This window comes from Zootoca vivipara, chromosome 3 (assembly GCF_965207765.1).
Source record: "Zootoca vivipara chromosome 3, rZooViv2.hap1.1, whole genome shotgun sequence".
NCBI lineage: Eukaryota > Metazoa > Chordata > Lepidosauria > Squamata > Lacertidae > Zootoca > Zootoca vivipara.
The window spans coordinates 24474481-24495125 of NC_142586.1; the positions used below are offsets into that span (position 1 = coordinate 24474481).

General features: G+C 41.8%; 1 protein-coding gene across 7 annotated transcripts in view; it reads left to right on the forward strand.

Moving 5' to 3' along the window:
- The window catches only part of DCDC2C (doublecortin domain containing 2C), a 41251-nt gene extending 20955 nt beyond the window's left edge, over window positions 1-20296 (forward strand). For 4 of the 7 annotated variants that reach the window (XM_088665693.1, XM_060272473.2, XM_088665692.1 and 1 more), the window contains 5 exons: window positions 877-936; window positions 2617-2655; window positions 7428-7485; window positions 18073-18210; window positions 18551-19230. In XM_088665693.1, coding sequence (XP_088521819.1) covers window positions 877-936; window positions 2617-2655; window positions 7428-7485; window positions 18073-18173 — 258 coding nt within the window. In that variant the 3' untranslated portion in view covers window positions 18174-18210; window positions 18551-19230. Of the gene's footprint in view, window positions 1-876; window positions 937-2616; window positions 2656-7427; window positions 7486-13511; window positions 13884-18072; window positions 18211-18550; window positions 19231-20146 lie in introns of those variants that run through there. The other 3 variants (XR_015948870.1, XM_035109895.3, XM_088665694.1) reach the window with 3 other exon arrangements.
- Window positions 20297-20645: the final 349 nt, after the last annotated feature.

Sequence of the window (20645 nt, forward strand, 5' to 3'; positions counted from 1 at the left end):
TACCTTTACCTTAAAAGTCATTCCTTCCTTTTAACAAAACTGGGGAATGGCACTTGTTACTTGTGTGTGCATCAAGAGGGAAGGAAGTAGAATTCTATTCAAAAGATATTTAACATCCCTGCTGCATAAATGTATACTTGCTCCCCAACCCACATATACTCAGTTACAGGTAGGTAGCCGTGTTGGTCTGCCGTAGTTAAAACTGGAAGGATTTTTTTTATTTTGTTTAAACTCTAAGGTGCTATTGGAAGGATTTTTTATTTTTATTTTGCTTCCACATATACTCAGTCCTTCTACTCTTTTTGTAAAAGGAAATGCAAGTTTTATGATGCCACTGGTGAAGCCCTCCTTAGGTCAAGTTTTGATCTACTTATTGAAAGCCAATGTACCATTACAGAGCAGGTGGTAGAAGATGCCTTTGTAGAGCCACCATCTCATCCAAAGCCCTGCTGACTCACTGTGGCCAGGGCAGAAGAAGCATTCAGTTGTGAACTCTCACCTGTACTCTGAAGCGAAGCAGTCTAGTTAGAAGTTTACCACCTCATTTACTATTTGCAAAAACGGGACCTTAGGTTCACTTTACTGTTTGAGAGGACTTTACCCATTTCCCAGACTGTCACATAAAGGTAAAGGACCCCTGACAGTGAAGACCAGTCGCAGACTCTGAGGGTTAATATTGTAATGCCAATTTAGGATGGCAAGCTTTCCGTGAGGCATAACTGCAGTTTGTTTTCAAGAGTGGGGAAACGGGAAACAAGTCGATTGCTTGATTCCCCCCCCCCCCCCCCCCGGATTTGTGATAAAATGACATAAGAGCATTTTTGTTTTCTTTCCTTGTGTTCATGCAAATCTTTATTGGAATGCATCATACTCCAGGCTCCTGCTGAGGTTGTCCATGATGAAGACCTTTATGCAAATTGGAATACAGAAAAAGAGGTTAGTTTTGTTTTTGCAGTATTTGAGAACTTTTTTATACAGTCAAAATGGAATCTTGATCCTGGGGTGTTCCTTGCCAGTTTTTACATCAGTCAAACAAATTAACTTCTTAACACCCAAAGCCATTCATAATGTGGCATTTGAGATGGGTTAGTATAGCACCGGAAACTGCATTAGTTCAGACCTGCTGAGATCAATACTTTTGTTAAGAGGCACAGTTGTATTATCTAACATAGACAATAAAAACTTTCGTATACTTTCATTTCAAGGTTTATAGTAAGCCGATGAAATAAGGGAATTCTACTCTATGCAACTTTAATAATCAGATTAAACTTCTCCACCACTTAGTACATATATAGCTGGAATGGCTGAGCTCCTGTTGCTGTCACTCAAAATTGTGTAAAGTTCCCAAGATATAATGTCCATTCTCATTATGACAGGCTGCAACCACATTTAGGTTTTGTTGGAGTCCTTTACTAGCTGTAAACACAAATGTTTGTAAACACAATGTGTAAACACAAACATTAAGCCTTTGCTTAATTTTAAGTGACTGTCAGGCCATGATGCCCCCACCATAAGCATTGCTAGCATACCATTCAGATGGTTAGAGGGCAAATAGGGTAAGAGCCCTATTTTGTTATAATACACTTTCCAGTTAATTTGAAACTGAATTTGAGATGGTAAGAGACCTGCTGGATTGGGGAGGGGGGGGGCGGTGACAGTCTAATGCTGTTTTAATGTTTCAAATGTGGCCATGCAAATGCCTCTAAGAAAGCTTACTTATATCTAGAGATTTCTGGATATAACCTTCCAGAAACAAACCTTCTCTTTCACTATCATAGCGGTTCCATTTTAAGCATATGCATAACTTACTTTTTGAGAATTTTGCTTCATTCTCTGTTACCTTTCGATTATTAAAGTACTTTAAAAAGTAGTATTTTTCCAGATGTAGCTAAGAAGCTTGTTCATAAAAAGAATCTGTATTAAAATAAACATTTATACTCACAGTTTTTGTATATATTTTTAAAAAAATTATTTTATTTTGACAAGCTAATGATCATAAATAAATACTGGTAAGAATAAGAATGTGCACCCCACCACAGAGACCATTCCATTGTAACTATCCAACCGCCCAAAATTTCAACACCTCTTGCGATGGTTTGACCCCTTTCTGTTTTAACAGTACAGTGGTACCTCGGTTTGCGAATGCAATCCATTCCGCGAAGGCATTCACTCGCCGAGGCATTCGCTTGCCGAAGGCACGCTTCTGCGCATGCGCAAAGTGCCGATAGAGTGCTTCTGCGCATGTGCAAGCTGCGCAGATCGCGTCTGTGCATCCGACGCCGCGGAACCCGGATGTAAACACTTCCAGGTTCGCGGCGTTTGTAAACGGAGGTGTTCGTAAACGTAGGTAGGCATAGACCGAGGTTCCACTGTGCAAATTCTACAAACACCCTCCATACCTCCTCAGAATCATTTCTCCTGCATATTCCGTGTCTTACCTTAATGTCACATGTTAATTTATCGTTAATAGCTGTACCCCACACCTCTTTATACCATTCTTCCCTTTTTATAATCTGGTATATATTGTAGAGTTTAGCAAAGTTGTACATTTTAGTTGTATGTTTAGATAACAGTGGAATGAAGGGTTAATGATTGCTTTTGATTGTTATCATATAGGCTGAAGAATATTATCAAGACGTGGAACCTGAGAAAAAGGTCTGTTTTAAATACCCAAATATTTCAATATATAAAAACTATGAAACAGCAAGAGCTGAAGTACTGAGTAGGGGAAATGGAGTTGCCCTTCTTCCTTCATAACAAGCATTTGCTCCTGTGAATTAGTTTATCAATTCAGGAGGTACAAGACCACCTTTCATGTCTCCCCTACACCCTACAGAAATGATGGAGCCCTTTATATAAAATATATATTTTCCTCATCTATTCAGTCTCAGATAATAACAAGACAGGAAAGTGCTTATAGTGTGGTCTGGTCATTTGTAATACTTATGTGGACTTAGGGGAAGCACTTGGGATAGAAATTGCTTAGGAGCACAGCTTCCTTACACTGATCTGAAATGAGCTCAGTACAGTGGTTCCTCGCTAGACGAATGCCCCGTAAGACGAATTTTTGCTTAACGAAGCGATTTTTCGAGCGGAGGTTGCCTCGCAAGACGAATTCGTTTTGTGAAAAATTCATCTAGCGAATCGCGGTTTCCCATAGGAATGCATTGAAATTCAATTAATGCGTTCCTATGGGCAAAAAAATCAAAAAAAATCAATGCATTCCTATGGGATTCGCCAGACGAATTTTTCGCAAACGAATTGACTCACAGAACGAATTAAATTTGTCTAGTGAGGCACCACTGTATTCCCATTTACCCAAGCCCCTGACTTTCTCTGCATTACAGTGGTACCTCGGGTTACAGTCGCTTCAGGTTACAAACTCCACTACCCCAGAAATAGTACCTCAGGTTAAGAACAGAAATTGCGTGGTGGCAGCGCAGTGGCAGTGGGAGGCCCCATTAGCTAAAGTGGTACCTTAGGTTAAGAACAGTTTCAGGTTAAGAACGGACCTCCAGAACGAATTAAGTTCTTAACCCAAGGTACCACTGTTTATACTGCACTTGGCTTGGGGCCTGACAGGGGTGCCAACTTAAATAAAATATGGGGGGCAGGTAACCCCCACCCCACATAACTGATCACATGATGCAGTGCATCCACACCATTTGAATGGGAATACCCATCATCTTTGTGGGGGTCCGACCCCCTCAAATATTTTATTGTGGGGCCTGAAGCCCCCACGGCCCTAGGAGTTGGCGCCTATGGGGCCTGAGTGGTCCTTCAATTTTCCACTTCTATTGTGGCCTCCCATATCATCTCTCACACTGTTTTTTCAACCCTCTCCTGAACAGTTTCATGGGGCTGCAGGGGGAAGGAGAGTTTGGTGAAAATTGCCTCTAGTAGCAGCATCCCTGAACAGAGTTTTGATCATGGGAATTTGGGATCCAGTTCATTTCTTTCCACCTTGGTCATGTGAGACAACACTAATTAGTATACTAAGAGGCAAGAAGGGAAGGGAGAATACTGGTTCATGCAGCTGAAATTGAATCACTTCAACATATCCGTGTAGTTAAGCACGCCACGTTAATGTCAGACTTAGAAAATAAAGCGCATTGTTAAAGTTGAAAAATCATGAATTCTTGGCTGAAAGACAGTGAAGGGCAGTGGGGAGTATTGGTAAAATATATTACAGATTTGCTCTGGAAACAGTTGCGAAGTATTAACTGCTAACATTAGATTAAACAAGCTATGGGTTTTAATATATGCAAAGATTTATAGTAATAGTTTAGTACTATTGATTTATTTAGAAATCTACTACCAGCAAAAGAGTTTTCTTTAATTAATAATGCCCAAACTGCCAATAAAGTGTATATTAAGTATTTTCTCCGCCAGTGAAATTTTGTAAAATCAAATACGTATTGATTTTATAATTGGCTTTCTTATGCATTGCTCACAAAATATATTTAAGTTAATATCTCTTCTTACTTTTTTGATACTGTTTTGTGGCTATGCTTGAAGTATTTTAGAACTTCCCTTGAAAATAGGATTGATATTGATCGAACCAGAAGTATTAAATGCTGTCGAACAGGGATGCCTTGGGGAGAATCCTCAGTGTTAAGATTTTTGGTCCAGGGCTGCAACTTTGCAAACAGTGGGATTTATAGTAGAATCCTATGCTTATCTACTCAGAAAGAAGCTCTATTCAACAGAGTTTGTTTCCAGCGCCTATGTAGATGTATATAGCAGGCAAAGGCAAACTCAGCCCTCCAGATCCCTGATCACTGGTCCTGTTAGCTAGGGATGATGGGAGTTGTAGTCCCAAAACATCTGGAGGGCTGAGTTTGCCTATGCCTGGTGTATAGCATAACAGCCTTAGTAGTGTAAGTATGCAGGGGGGAAATGGAATTTAGTCAGTGTGTAACAGGATTGCAGCCTAGGGCTTTATCTGAATACTTTGCTTTATAACTATGGAAAATGATTAGAACTGTATTTATTATATCTGATGACTTTACATAAGGAAAGGTTGATAAAAGTTGGATAAATGTGTTTTTACTCTGAAATACAGTGTGTCCACTGCTCCCAAACATTTTAGGGTAGGAGTTCTGGTACACATGACCAAAGGATTACTGGATTGTATCCCCCATGTTCCATGCTTAGCTCAAAACATGTCATTAATTTTAAAAGTTACTACTGTAGTTTGTTTGGAATTCAGGATGCCTCACACAATATTTTAAATGCTGCTACATTCAAAACAAGTCATGTCTCTCACGCAGCCAAAGCTGAATCAGTCTCTTGTACCCCCATTCAACAAATCTTCACTTCCTTTTATCAGTCCATTCATTGGGCTTTGAAGAACAGAGCCTAACTATTACATAACAAGCATACATTAGCAATTTGTCATTTTCTAGCAGAGAATGCCTCAGTGTTATAATAAATCTTACCAGTTTTAAACTCCAGGTGCACCTTGTTTAAGATATTACAAAAGTGGATTTATTACGGCAATTATGCTGGTGTCTATGAAATATACTAAAATTTCATAGGGATTTGAATTGCTAGATTGTTCTACCCTGTGGTACCATCTGTCACCTTTTATCACATTTAAATAAGTTGGACTTAAAATCCGTATCTTATGAATGACTGCTAGCCCATATCTATCTATCTATCAATCATTATCTATCATATCTATCTATCACCTACCTACCTACCTACCTATGCATCCATGCCCCTCCTATTCTCATGCTTTCAGCTTTCAATTTTCAGCACAGCTTACATAATACTGTGGCATATAGAGAGAGAACGGCTACTGTTCCCTAGTGTGTTTCACTCTGTCACGTGATAATGATTATCATGGCTTGAGCTGTGTGGAATTCTAAACAGATTCCGTACAAAGTGCAGAATATGTCCAGCTTCCTCACCAAAACATCCTCAGATGATCGAATTAATTGGTTACAGATGTCAGGTGGTTTGATGTAGACGTTGAGTATGCTGAAATCAGCCACCTAACTGCTGGTTGGTGGTTGAATGGGGTTGGCCAGGCTTAAGGTGGGTCTCCAACGGCACATCACATCTGAGTGGGCCACAATATCACTAGGAGGGAGTGCTAAGGACCTTCAGCCCCCGAGTTTGGAATCTGGACATAAAACACCCCACAGGCCGCCTTAAGAGAATGCCCCATGACAGCAAAGTGGGGGGGTGGGTGGGAGGCAGCCAATGCCTTTTCCAACTCAATGCCTTCTCTGCCAACTAGTTGTGGTGATTGTGATGAAGTAGTAGGCAAAACCTGCAGATGAGCCCCGGTTAGTCTGAAGGAGAATTCCTCCCTGGCCTCTGAATACAATGACCAGTGTAATCCATAGCAATGTCCAGCAACAGCATGCCTCCTCAGCTTTAGGCAGCTCGTAAACCACAGAAATGGTAACCCTGGCAGTTGGCAGGGCCACAGAAACACTTCTGAGCCTCTTTGCCATATCTCTGGAACTGGTAGTCAAAAAGTTTAGCTCTGAGCCTGACGGAACAAGTTTTGTGTTGAAGAAGCCAACCCACAGCTGCCCATTCATTGTCCATTTCTGCATCTCACAGTTTGGCTCGCAACTGTGGTTCATAAAAGGAGAGCAGTTTCCTTTCTGGGTGGCGTCTATTATCTCATCGTTTTTTGAATGCCCTGAAATAATAATGGATATTCGAGCACTTCACCAGAGTATTCCAGTACTAAGATGTTGGGGTGTAGGTCTTTTGCTGCTCTCACCCTAGCCTTTCTTTTCTGTCAGAATGACTTCAACATCTGCATGTTGCTTCCTCTGAAACCACCAGTTGGAGCAGTACTCCCTATTGGGGCATCTTGAGGAACATTTTATCATGAGTAGACGATTAAGACGGTCTTTTCCACACGCCTTCTCTCCTTGAGAAATGTGGGAAGAAGGAGAATAGGAAATCCAGCCTGCCTGACTGGCTGCCTAAGTCATGGCACTGCTGGCCTTATCAGGGGAGTGGACCAGAAGGAAGAGGTTCTCCCTCCCCAGCCCCTCGCATGCTCCCAATTGGCTGGAGTGCCCCACAGGCACGTCCCCAGCAGTCAGTGCGACAAGAGGAGACAGAAGCACCCTCTCCAGCCAACAGCTGGGCCCACAACAGTTGCTCCCAGCAGGAATGAGCCTTTCTGCAAATTCTCCCTTCCTGTTGCAGCCCTCCCCTGCCTCAGCCCCATATTGGCCTAGAAAGACTTGTTACTCTCAGGAGAAGGGGAAGATGAGAAATCTCCCTGTAAGTGAAGCTCCACTTATGGAGCTTAGGATTTAAAGCCCGTGTGTGTGTGTGTGTGTGTGTTTGTGTGTGTGTGTGTGTAAAATTGCTATTCCATACTGCTGATTATACTGTATTGATGATCTAGAGTATTTTAGAACCTTAATGGATGTTGATTTTTGTTTCAGGAAAAAAAGGGCGTTTTCAAAAAATTCTTTGGATTCTTCTACAAATCAAAGAAGAAAGGTATGTCATAAATTTATTTTCAAGACAAATATGCAATAGCTAGTAAAGATACTCTACGGCTAATCTATTCTATGATATTATTATGTTGGGATTACAATTTTGTGTGTGTGGTTTTTTTTTTTAAAAAAAACCCAACAATGTAAGAATTACCATGCTTGGCTAGACCTAATTCTGCCTAGTTCAGCATCCTTTCTGCTGATGTTGGTCAACCAGATACATGCTAAGCATAATTCTGCAAGCAAGACAAAGTTCCACTAGTCCCCCTTTCTTGGTTACTCCCCATTATCTACAGAATTTGACTGTTTCTTAATATGAAAACTATGTTATCATAGTTGTCATAGTTTGTACTGATTGTCACGACATTCTTTGGTGGTAGGTTCACACACACACACACATATACACATATACATATATATACATACAATATATTCAACCCAAACCACCCTCCATTGTTTGCCCTAGATTCACTGTCTGTCAGTTTCATCAGAAATGTTTTGAAAGCGAATACTTTTACACTCTGCACATCATTCATGATTTATTAACCTCTGTCCTTAGGGCAGTTTTTGATGCCTCATAAAGGCAAACCCAGATCTGCCATTGAATTGCATGCTCAGCACAGCTACAGCCATTCATGATTTCCTGATAAGAATACAGAAAATGGTTTACATGGATATTTCAAAACAGATGTGCATCTAAAAGTGAATGGCGTGGTGTGGCCCTAAGTTGTTTTTTTTCAAAAGTCAGACCAACTGTTGAAACTAGTGATCCTCAACGTGTTTAGGTGCTGAGGATATAAACCTCAAAACAACACTCTCACTGTCATTGATCAGCAAGGAGACTTAAAATTTGGCACCTGAATTTTCGTGCACAACTATTTGCAGCTGGTGTTTGGAGCTTGAAAATTTGGTTCCTTTTGTGCTGAATTAGCACTAGCAAGGCTTCCACCAAATCATAAAACCCTGTAACTGGTGGATCTTGGCTGTGGGCTTGTGCCTTAAATCTCACTGTTATTTTCCTTTCCTTTCCTTTTCTCTCTTCATTTTTTGCCTGATAAATCAATATGCCAATATACAGGCAACCCACACGCATTTGATATGTGCACAATCGTGTATACGTGTAGCATGCCAAACCTGGAAGTGACCCAGAAACATCATAAGGATACCACTGAAACATCACTAAAAGAGCAGGGCAAAGGCGGGATGGGACGTTTCCTCACTTTTTCACTTATATGCGATTCCGCCAACACATGCGGTACCTTGGAACGTAACTGTCAGGGATGCTGGTGGCTACCCTCGAGTAACGGCGCTCCACACCGTCGTGTCTTTAAGACTTTTATTGGTGCATACTTATTTACAGTGCAAGAGATAGGGGAAACATGACTGTTCAGTCTTCATCAGAATCTCGCAATGGCGCTTTCCGGCTACGCGCCCAGCAAAGTAGTTTGGGGACCCCAAAGCACCGCCCCTTGCTCCTACGGGAGCTGGCATGCCTCAAATCAGGCATTGGGGGGAAAAGGGCGCCTGTCCGATGCTCCACCCCTGGCCATTTCCTGTATAGGAGCTCCAGGCTGCAGTCGTGGCTTTTGGATGCTGCCGGAGCCCTGTACCGACTTGCTCACTTCATCCTGCCCTTCACTGGACCCGCTGCTGGAGCTCTGACTGGTTGAGGAGCTGGACTTTATGATGGGGGGGCTGTTCTCTGTAACTCCGCCCCCTTACAGTAACCTTCATGTACAGAGGGGACTGCCTGTATCTCATATTGTTCTCTACCTTTCTGAATGATTTATATTTGTATATTGGCATCTGTCTCAAGAGACAATGGAGTGTGCTTCCGGGGGTGAAAGCAAGCCGCTTGTGTTAGCAGCACTGAAGTGAGCTCCCTGGGGTTCAAGGAGTGTGTGGAGGTCCTGGACTGCCCAGACGACAATACCTCCTTGATCCCCGGTCTTGCTGATGTGGTCCAAAAGAAAGGAAAGCAATACATTTGGCACCAGCTTGGCTGCAGGAGTTGCCGGAAGGAGGCGTACAAGGCACCATCCAACTGTCTTGGGACTCCATGCCGGATTTATGTAGGGCAGAGGTCAGCAAACTTTTTCAGCAGGGGGCTGGTCCACTGTCCCTCAGACCTTGTGGGGGGCTGGACTATATTTTGAAGGGGGGGGGGAGAACAAATTCCTATGCCCCGCAAATAACCCAGAGATGCATTTTTTTAAAAAGGACACATTCTACTCATGTAAAAACACGCTGATTCCCGGACCATCCGCGGGCTGGATTTAGAAGGTGATTGGGCCGGACCTGGCCCCTGGGCCTTAGTTTGCCTACCCATGGTGTAGGGTTTCCTCCTTAGCCTTTTCTTCTCTTGAATATAGGCAGTGGAGGTTTAGGATCAGAGTTTTCCTTCTCCTAAATGGGCTACCTTCCCAGAGTGACAAGCCCCATCTGCCCCTCACTTTGCTTTACAGCATGTGCAGAAACTTCCTTCTTGACCATTGGACCCACTACTGGTCTTGTCCACTCAATCTGCTGGATCTCTTTGCATGTAGGGGACGTCCCTAACTCACTGAGGGTTTGAGACCCATCAGCTACTCTCGCCTGCTTTAGCTGGCCAGTCAAAAAGCTTTGCAGCTGTTACATTACATATGTTTTCTTTCCCCCTTTAACAATTTATTCTTTGTAAAATACATTTTCTAACAAATAAAGTGCAAATGCTAACAGGAGGGAGAGAGGCTTTAATCCAGGCATCCCCAAACTTCGGCCCTCCAGATGTTTTGGACTACAATTCCCATCTTCCCCAACCACTGGTCCCTTTAGCTAGGGATCATGGGAGTTGTAGGCCAAAACATCTGGAGGGCCGCAGTTTGGGGATGCCTGCTTTAATCCCTCAGACCAGCTGTGTGTAGATCTTGGCTATGCTTATCTACAGTAAGTCAAAACTAAAAATTGGGAGGTGGTAGCTCATAGCACGTGCATGGCACTGTGAAATGTCATGCCTGGAGGTGAGGGCTGCTTCAGATAGGTCTATGGGCCCTTTACACAACACAAAACTATAGGTTTGTAATGCTTTACCAGTACAGGGCTTACGCCCATTGCTCCTAAAGTTTTGATAAAGGAAAAGTCAGTAGCTAACATTAAATAACCATAGATAATTTAGGTAAATTCCCAAGGGAGTGCTTCTCATATTTGCAACAGTGAGCCAGGAAAATACTTACAGCCTCTTGATTTAAGCAAGCTGCCTCAGCAGTTCATCTTTACAGCTTAAAAAAGAAAGAAAGAAAGATTTGCACTTGTGAGTGAATCCATATTCTGACAGCGTTAAATGTTGGTTGTTTCTTCCGAAATATTTTCCAGCAAAATACGGTAACCTATTCAATATGAGTCTTAACGCCAGCCAATTCATTCATTCTTGAGAAGTATTATCTTTGTCCTGTCATAGCTATTAAGACTCGTTTTGTCAGCTGGGAGGCTACAGAGTTATGCATTTTCTTCTTACACATGAATGCTATCTTTTTTGGTGAAGCTATATTCATTAACTGGCTTTTCATTGAAAAGCTGCTGTAGCTTCTGGACTACAAAAGCCTGAGAAATTCATTTGGGTAATGCTAGATGGCTAGAGAAGTGTACATTTTCGCAAATGTCTTGGTTTTAAGTATATGGTCTAATGCAGTTTCTTTCCCCTTTGCGTGAGGTGCCTTTGGTGTCTTTTTTGTGTGAGAACAATCTGTCATATCGGGGAAACACATATATAAGAAGTCAGGCTGAATAATAATGCAGTTCACTGAAAGCAAGCAGCTGAAAGGAAACTGAAAACCCAGGGGTTAGTCTATCCTGCCAATGCATTCCCTTGATAGTAGTCACTGGAGACTCAGCCATTCCCTTTGCATTTTGTTGCCTTGCTTCTGCCCTCCCTGAACAGTGGAAGCACGAAGCCTTGGCCTGCAAAGCACACAAGTCATTGGCCTGCAAGTCCTTGGCCTGCAAAGCACACAGCCATGGCACAGCAATGAGTACCACCACTGTAGAAGTTGAATCATGGAAATTTGCTCACTGTCTCTATGTCCTGTCTTCGACACATGGTGATATTTCTTTGGTTACCAAATTTCCTGGGTGAGAAGCAGTGTTGTATATCCACTGTCATCTTCAGCTCCCGATGAGCCAGCGCATCAAATATGGAAGAAGCATAGGATGTCAGGATTCCCATGACAAAGCATTGCAACTGTAAATGCTCGGTGGTTTTTAACCAGTTGTTTGCTTCACCGTCAATCATGAATATGCAACATGGTATCAGCGTGAATTGCATAGTGGTGAGCTCACAACCAGCAGCACATTGCTCAGCCAGCGTTCTCCCTGCAAAAAGCTGTGCCAAACCAACAATAGTTATATATGCACAGCCAACTATGAATCGCCTTATTATGCATAGGGTATCACCTCATAGGGAGACTGTATTCTCCCACCCCACCCCACATCCCAGATATAAGTGGTTTAGAACCGGTTGATGTTGATGATGAAGTCAAGATGTGCCAGGACTTGTAATGCTACAATGCAGTGAGAAGACAATGTAAAAACTAACTGACTAGAGAAATATAAAATAGATAAACTGAAGTGTGAAACATGGGCAATGTTATTGCTCATTGGACAAATATACTCAAGGACTTCACTGACACCCTTTATTCAACAGCAGAGGGAAGCTGAGTCCATGTTACAACACCCTGTATTCCAGAACGTGCAACACTTGGCAATGTGAAACTATCAGTCTAGTACCTACACTGCTGCAGAGATTACATCCTTCCGGAAAATATAGCATGTGTGATATATTTCTTATTATGGGACTCTGTGGAGTGGATCAGCCAATATAGTTATCTCCTTTCCATTCAAATGAACAAGTCTCAGAGTAGCAGTGGATTAGCTGTTGGATGCAACTATACCAGCTGATCATGGATGATTTTGGAATGGATGTTATTCAATCTGTGTGCCAGTTTAGAAAATAGTCACGTGGTCTTTGACCTACACTTGTGCCGTCTCAACACGCTCAATCACACTTCTCTGTGCCATTACAACTTTGCAAACCTTCATACATGAAAGTTGCTTGTCATACTGAATGCTTGGACTGAAACTGCTGAAGATGAAGAGCATACGGCTGTTGGATTTCAGTGCCAGCAAGCAGCCATTGTGTCTCCTGGTCTTCCGAACTATGAATATGGCCAAGAGGTGGTATATCCTGCCTTAGCAACAAAACAAAACAAAAAACCAGCACAAGCTCTCCACTTCAGACATTGCTGTCTAGCCCATCCATTAGTTTTGTACCAAAAAGAGTACCACGCTTAGAGAAATCCAAAGAGCTCAAAATATGCTCTGTTTGAGAGCAGTGGCACACTGGATCATTAGTTACCTATTTGTCTTTTTTCCCCCTGGATGAGTCTGGGCACCATTGCATAGTAGGGGCACTTGGAAATGGCTCAAGAAAGCTTTGTTTGATTCATCTAGAATTCCCTGCCTCAATTTTACAGGAGGATCAAGAACATCAGAAAGACTAATGGACTTTGTGGAACTGGTGGAACTAACAGCAAAAATAGGAAACCAACATGATGGACTATTCATGGAAGAATGAATATCTGAATAAGATATCATACTTGGATGAAATGGAGAGCAGGATTTGAAATACGAGCAGCAGAAGAAAAATGAAAATATATGAAATAGAAGATATGTCTTAGGAGAAACTTTTGTTAGAATGCAGTATGCAAATGGGATGGGGTTAAGAACAGCATGGAGGGAAAGGTGGGAAGTCAGAGTTTAAAGAGAAATGTATAGCAAATTTGAAATCTGGAATTTATATGTTAAAGATTTTAAAGTTTAATAGAAATTTGGCACACACAAAAAGAACATCAGTAGGGCTACTGGGTAACATCAGTCCTTGATCATCATGGCCTAGTGAGATGAGGACTCCAGAACCTTGCATCACCGCACCACTTAGCTCTTGCTACCTCATTACCTGGACTCCATTTCATTTACAGTTACATTTTTTGTTCTCAGGTGAGGAGACCTTATTAGCTGGAAGTGCTGGGTCTGTGGTAGAAACTAACAGCCACACAAGTAATGTCAGTGGCATCACTCAACCACCCCCTGTAGCCGAAGTGCCACAGAGCCCCTCCAAAAGAATGGACAATAAAGAAAATGAGGGAGATACAGAAAGCATTGTTTCCCCAGAAATGGAGGGACATGATGTACCAGCACAACTTGTACCTGAGAGGGAGATGCAGGAAGAAGATGAACCACCACACCTTGTACCCAATAAGAAGACAGGACATAGTGATCAGCCAGAGGACCAAGCGGACTCTGTCAACATGCCAGAACAACAGCTGATGCAGAACGATGCAACTGGAGATGTAAAAGTCAGCCAGGATGGTGAGTTGCCACATACAGGGAGAATGCGCTGTGCTGTCTGGCAGAGCAGAAATGGGATGCTGCTATGCATATGCCACGACCTTGGTCCCATTCAACTCTACAACTCTATGACTCAATGACTAACAGTTATTGATAACTTTCAAGTGAAAACTGTGCTCGTTGGGGAAGTTGCTTTGTTCTCTCTCTCATGGGTTTTGTTTCAGCCGAAACTTGCTGGAAACTCAGTTCCAGCACCTCTCAGGTGGGCGCCCTTGCCATTATAAGAGAACAAGGGAGGTGTTCATGGTGAGTTCTGGCACCTCTTTTCCTAGAAAAAATGACACTGCTCTCACTGATGGCCAAATCAAACTACGGGAGTTGGCAAATCAATCTGGTTCGGAGTTAGGAATTAGCATGCATTTGGAACTCTTGTTCCTTCCAGATACTTTGCCTCCTGTTAATGAGGATAGCTAGTTTACACCAGACTTGCTTTCTCTGTATGGCTTTGCGAAGCCACCTGTAGAGCAAACTTGAAGGAGCTTAAAGAGTATGCTTGGGGTGCCAGCCAGATTGGGCACCTAGCTACCACTCTGGACTTCTGACCAATAATGGTACACAACAGCTTCTCCCCTCTTATTCTGTTTGACTTTTTTGCTTTTAGTGTGTCGAATTGAATACGGGTATAATAACTAGATCAGCTCAGAATATATTGTAGTGCATAACGTTTACTTTTATGAGTAGAAGTTCTCCATTTTCTTCCCCTTGCCCCCACCCCAAAAATCCATTGCATTCCTTGAAATATCTCTAGTGTTGGTAATCAGTGCATTTGGTCTGCTGGCTTAGGCAGAGATGCTAAAATACCCTAAAGTTAATTCTGTAATGCACGAAGCCTCTCACTATGTTAGAATCCATATAATAATGACAACAGCCTATTTACTCTTCCTCTCACACATAGTTTTCATTTCTTGGTTGATTAACTTTAGGTAGATAACTGAGTATTATGAATGTAATGAGAGAGAGAAAATAATCCATTGTGCTTTCAATTACATCCAATAGTGAAAAGGTATAATTATAGAAGCTAGGAGAGTAAGTCCTCTGTATGTTTATATTGTAGATGAAGCCGCAGCACCATGCTTTCCACTAGAGCAGCCTAACGCTTTCCATCAGAACATCCTATTTTCATTTCCGTCACCATGTTGTAGAAACATTTCAGGTCTGCCTCAGGCTGCAAACTTAAGCAATAATGATCATGTCATTTCCAGGAATGTGATTATGTGTAAAAAAAACCCCCAAACCTTCCTCCTGATAGGCATATGCCTTCTTTCACTGAGCTCTCACGCTTCCACCCATTGGATCGTGGATTTATTATTTATTTCATCTCACTGTCATCCCCAGGGCTTGGGGCAAATCGCAATTAAATAAAAAGGAAAGAAAGCTTTGTCACACCAAGGGTGTTCTGTGCAAATGTTTCCAAGGCTGCATTCTGTGTGTACTTCAAAGTCCACTTAAAAGGCATGGGCCTTAACTACAAACTACAAATACTTAGACACTAGAATGCAAGTTTGCTAATTTTTAAGCATAAATGGGAGAGGGTATCGACCGTTCTTGCCTATGTGTGCTGCTATAATGATTTTGATTATGGGATTACATTTCCCCCTCCAAGGGAACGCAGAGATGTTCAGCAAAAAAAGTATTAACAATAATCTGGGAATGAATTAGCATTTTATAATGAATGAGCCGTCAGTTGAAGGATTCTGCCTCATTTGTTGAACATGCTGGAAGGTGTGTAGCAAATGAAATAGGAGACCGTATAGGCCGACGGGTAGTGGCTGTTTGTAGGTTAGAGATGTGAACGGAATAATGTAGTACTGTATTAAAATCCCCAATCCCACTGACAGCCAACCTACAGAGACCTAAGTTGTTCAGTCATGAATTTCTAGGTAGAAGCAGAGTTTTTTTAAAAAAAACAAAAACAAAAAACCAACAACAACTGAAAATTACTTCCCTGCTATGGCATGTAGCACAACTTATCTCATGCCTTGATATTGTTATGCTGCTTCTCTCTTTCCCTGCCCAAAAAATGGCCAGTGATTGGAATCAAGGAAGTCCACAGTGTTGTCATGGTGTAGGGTAATTTTTACTAGACATTGCATGAAGCTGACATCACACTGTAGACACCCTGCTAACAGGATCATTAATTCTCTTGTCTCTGGTGTCAGCAGCTGTCTCCAAAACAAAATTATCCTCACAACAATCCTAAGAGTTAAAATTGATTAACACACCATCTACACCACCATTAGTTTGTCTGGAGGAAGTGCAGAATACAATGGAAGAAATCAATAACTCAATTTCTAATTTTAACTGATATTTATTTGCATTGTATTGAGTTCCTTGAACACCACTTAGAGATGACTATAATTAAGTAGTATATAAATGGTTTAAAAAATAAAATAATTAAAAATACTGCTAAGCTTGAGTACAACACAGGGGAAATTTATTTAATTCAGCTTTTCCCTGTCTCTTCCTCACTTCCTTCTGGATGTCTAAATATAATGTGGCACCTTTTTTCCGAAGTTTTGTTTACAACTAGACATGTGAAGTCAGGGGGGAAAGAGGTATATTTTGTCCGCCATTTTTCAAAATATTCATCCAGAATATTTTCTCACGGAATGAGTGAAATGATTCATAACGTAAGACTCTACCCATTCCAAATCTACAGTATTAAAGGATGGGAATTGCTGTGTAGATATATACAATAGTTAAATCCAAATGCTTTTCTACACCCAGAGGGTCATTTTTATGAGAGGAGCATATAGGGCCTTCATTTTCTTGTGAATCACTACTTTCCTTCTTCTGGTGGCCTTCAATCTACTTTGTAAATACTGTCTTGCATCTCTTGCCCTTTTGATCTGTCCCCTCCCCTTGGGATGGTAACCCAAGCAAGGGAAGGTCAGAAGTTCCTTGGAGATGAATGTGTGTCAGTTCAGGACCACAGACAGTGCTCCTAACAGCTGACGCCACATTGAATCAGCAAGGCCTTGAAGCAACTGGATGAGTTTTAGGTAGATATTGACCGGAGCCCCTCCTCAATGATGACCCCTGGCCAGTTAGATGGGCTGATGCCTTCTGCTGCAGCCATTAGGTACTTCAGGGTAATGGGGTTTTGACATCTGTGGAAGTCTCATCAGGGCTCCCTTGATCCTTCAAGGAGTCTGTGGACCAACCACCAAAATCTGTTCAGAGATGTCTTCTTGGGGCTCAGTTGAGAGCAGTGGGAGTGATGGCCTCATGGATCCACAAAGGACAGACCAGGGGAGTTGCAGTTACTAGAGGAACCTGTCTCTAAGGGGTCCTAGAATGGGCCATGGCATTATGTGAGGATGCGGGTGCAGCTGGTGTCAAACTCTGCACTGTAAAGCTTCCTAGCCAACCAGAAGTAAATATGGATGGACGGAGAGGGGTGGGAGCATGCAGGACTGGGCAAAAGCAGCTTGCCTCCCAGTGCTCTCACCACAGAGAGAAGGTGTCCAGTGAGAAAAATAGAGGAGTTTAGAGTGAGGTACTAGTTGGGAGCTTGGGAATGGAGGTATCGTAGCAGTAATAGGAATGCTGTACAAGAGTGGTCGGGGGAGTCTGGGGCAACAGTTCTAACATTAGAGGGAAAATGGGTAAGAAAGGTAGGGAAGACAGGCTAAGGAATCCTAACACCAATGTGGTATTTATGTTGTACAGAGGGTCACAGTGATGAGGGTCTCTGAAGTCTCAAGTCAGTGGTAGGAACTAACTGGCACTACTCTGAAGTAAGGGTGTGGCCTGGAGTCTGAGAACTTTCCATTCATGTAAGGCTGTTTGTGCCCCCCACCCTGCTCAGTTATACTTACAAGTTACATACTTAAAGTGGCTATCGGCTGCAAAAGTTTCTAAAGAAACTTGCAAAATCTGGTGCTGATCCCATAGAAAAAATATAGTTTTGGATGGTAGCAAGCAAAGCTCCTATTGCCTGAAACCAACTGAAGGCATATGCACCTTTTACCTAGAGGTACTCGTGTTGTGAAATAATCTTCATGTTAACTTATTGCATTTACAGTTATCGAGAAATACAGTTTAGTCAATACTCGGAAGCACCGAGTTCAGAGGAGAGATACTGTTAACTGCAATACCAATGTGAAGCTGGCTTTCATATTTGAATAAACACTTACCTAATTTTTAGATCCAAACGAAGAAGCAGACGAAGATTCGAGAAAACCAGATTCAAAGAAACCGTCTTACGAAGCGAAAAATGAATATTTTGATGCATATGATTACAACTGAGGGGGCTATTTTGAACACCTTGCCATCTGTTACAAAGGTACAGTATATACTCATTGTGTCTCGCATACAATTTGTAGAATTTTCCTTCATTCCAGTTACTAAATCTAACTTTTAACTATAGATACAGATATTGCTTAGTTATTGCTAGTGATTTAGTATAAAGGTGTAGGGAATGACCCATAGAACTGATTTCCATAAGCGTTTTCTTACAATTATGGGTGTATTTAAGGACAGCACTAGTCTAGCCCTAGTCACTGAAACATTGTCATTTGTATGAGGATGCACTGAATGGCAGTTAAATCTGTATGAAATATGACAGTAAAATGTGAATTAGTAGCAGTGTTTTGTGTAATGCCATTTTTCCCCTTTTTTTAAAGGATTTTAATGTTGGAGCTCATGAAACATCTTGTTTATCACTGGAGGTACCATCACTATCATTTAAATATATTTAAAGAGTGCCATCTTTCCAGCACAAATAGAAATGTAAACTTTAATTATGGGTTATGTTTTCCTTATTTGTTGGTGAATATATACTGCTCCACATTAAGGTATGGTGAGGATGAAGGTCTTAAAATATTTAGCAAAACTGCAGCATGCAGTGATTTTCACTATACAAGTTGTTGACGATTAATTCTTTTTATAATTTCCTGATGAATTATTTTTTTTTTCTGTCTGCCTAATCAGCTGCCCTGCTGTGAAATATAATTGCACTTGCACGAAAATTACCATCTCATGAGATGAATGAGTTTGATGATTAAATTTGGTAGGAAGAAGTAATAACGTCCAAACACTAAAGTAGAATGACATGCTGATCCCTTTGCCGCAATTTGATGGCATTTCTAAAAGAACAGAATAACGTTTTAGGAACAATTCATTCCGACGCAACTCACAACAGAGCAGAGAAATTTTAAAGTAAGGCACAATCTCTTGGAAAACGAAAGAACTTCATCCCTGTTAAATAAAAAAATACCAGCCTTGATCTGTGGTCATCCAAATATAGCTCACCAAGGGTTTAAAAAAATAAAATAAAATCTCTCAAGTCTGATAACAAAACAAATTTGCTGGTATATGCAATTACTAAACTGCATCTGAAGTACAGTAGCAGCCTGGCATTCGTATCAGTAGGAGACAGACTTCTGTTCAAATAACGTGAATTATCTGTTGTTTTATCCATAGAGAGCAGATACAGTGTTCTACCCATATTTTCCTGAATGATAAGCCCTAGTGTTTTTTCTCCTTGTCATTTTTTAACGAAGTTCATTATTTTTGAACTTGTAGCTCTCTCCCTCCCCTCTCAAATGAAATACAAATATTTGATGCAGAGCTAGCCAAATCCTAGATGAGAAAACAACAGGCTCAAGACTACAGATGTGAACAGCTTTTGAAACTATTTATTTCTCAAGCTTGTCTGTCATAATGTCCTTGGTATCTACAGAATAAAGCGAGTGCCACCATGTTCCATTAGATAATGCCTAGGAGACAGAGACAGACTCAATACTGCACACAAGACCAGCTCTCTCTTGCTGATTATTCCCCCTGAAAGGGGCAGTGCCAGAAGGAAGGAGTGTGAAACAAGTTAGTAGCCGCCCTTTTTACTTGGAGGGCATCATTTTCACATAAAAATTGTGACTGAATCAGGAATAAGACTGCTGCGGACCCAAGATGATGCTTACTTTTGTAGTTAACTCCATCAGAATCAAGTAGACTTTGGGGAAAATGTGTGGGTAGGTGGTTTGCATACCCAGGAGATGGGTCAATTAGGAGTGCCTTTTAACAGCTTTGGGTGTAGGACAACCAGAGCCCAAACTTAAAACCAACCATTTCAAAATACCTTGCGTATTTCGAAGCATTGGCATAATCCTAGCAAGACTAAAATGTTTCCACCTGCTGCTGGAACCCACTCAAAAGTAGGAGCTTGCCTGATCTCGTGCTAGTGCCCTCTGCTTTACCAAAACCTTTTTGCTTGCCATCAGCTGCCAAAATTAGTGTACTGATTGGTTCACAATAAAAGGGGCCAGTTGACCTTGCTGTGCTGGAGTTTAAATTCCCTGTGGACATGCCCCCCGTCGGCGCTGAATGGTTGGAGAAGCCCGGTCCTTGAGCGGGGCCCCACACAGCGCCATAGGGAGGCGACAGCAGGGAGCCCGCCAGTCTCCAGCCCTTAGCCAGATGACGCAGGACCCGGGGCCTGGTTGCAACGCCGCCCACCAAATAAGGTAAACGGACATATCTAACACCTTTATACAGATTTACAGATTTTTTTTCAGGAGTTGGGGTTGGCTCAGTTCAAATGATTTAAGTGTGGTGGTGATTAAGCCTTGGCAAGAGTTCATTATGGAAACATTTTGTATCAAATGAGCTCTTAATAAAACTTAACTTCCACGTGCTCTCAGGAAAATGAGTTTCCAGCAAAACAGTCCTATTATGGGGTGCCAAGCATTCTCACTGACATGTTCAGATAAATTACCAGTA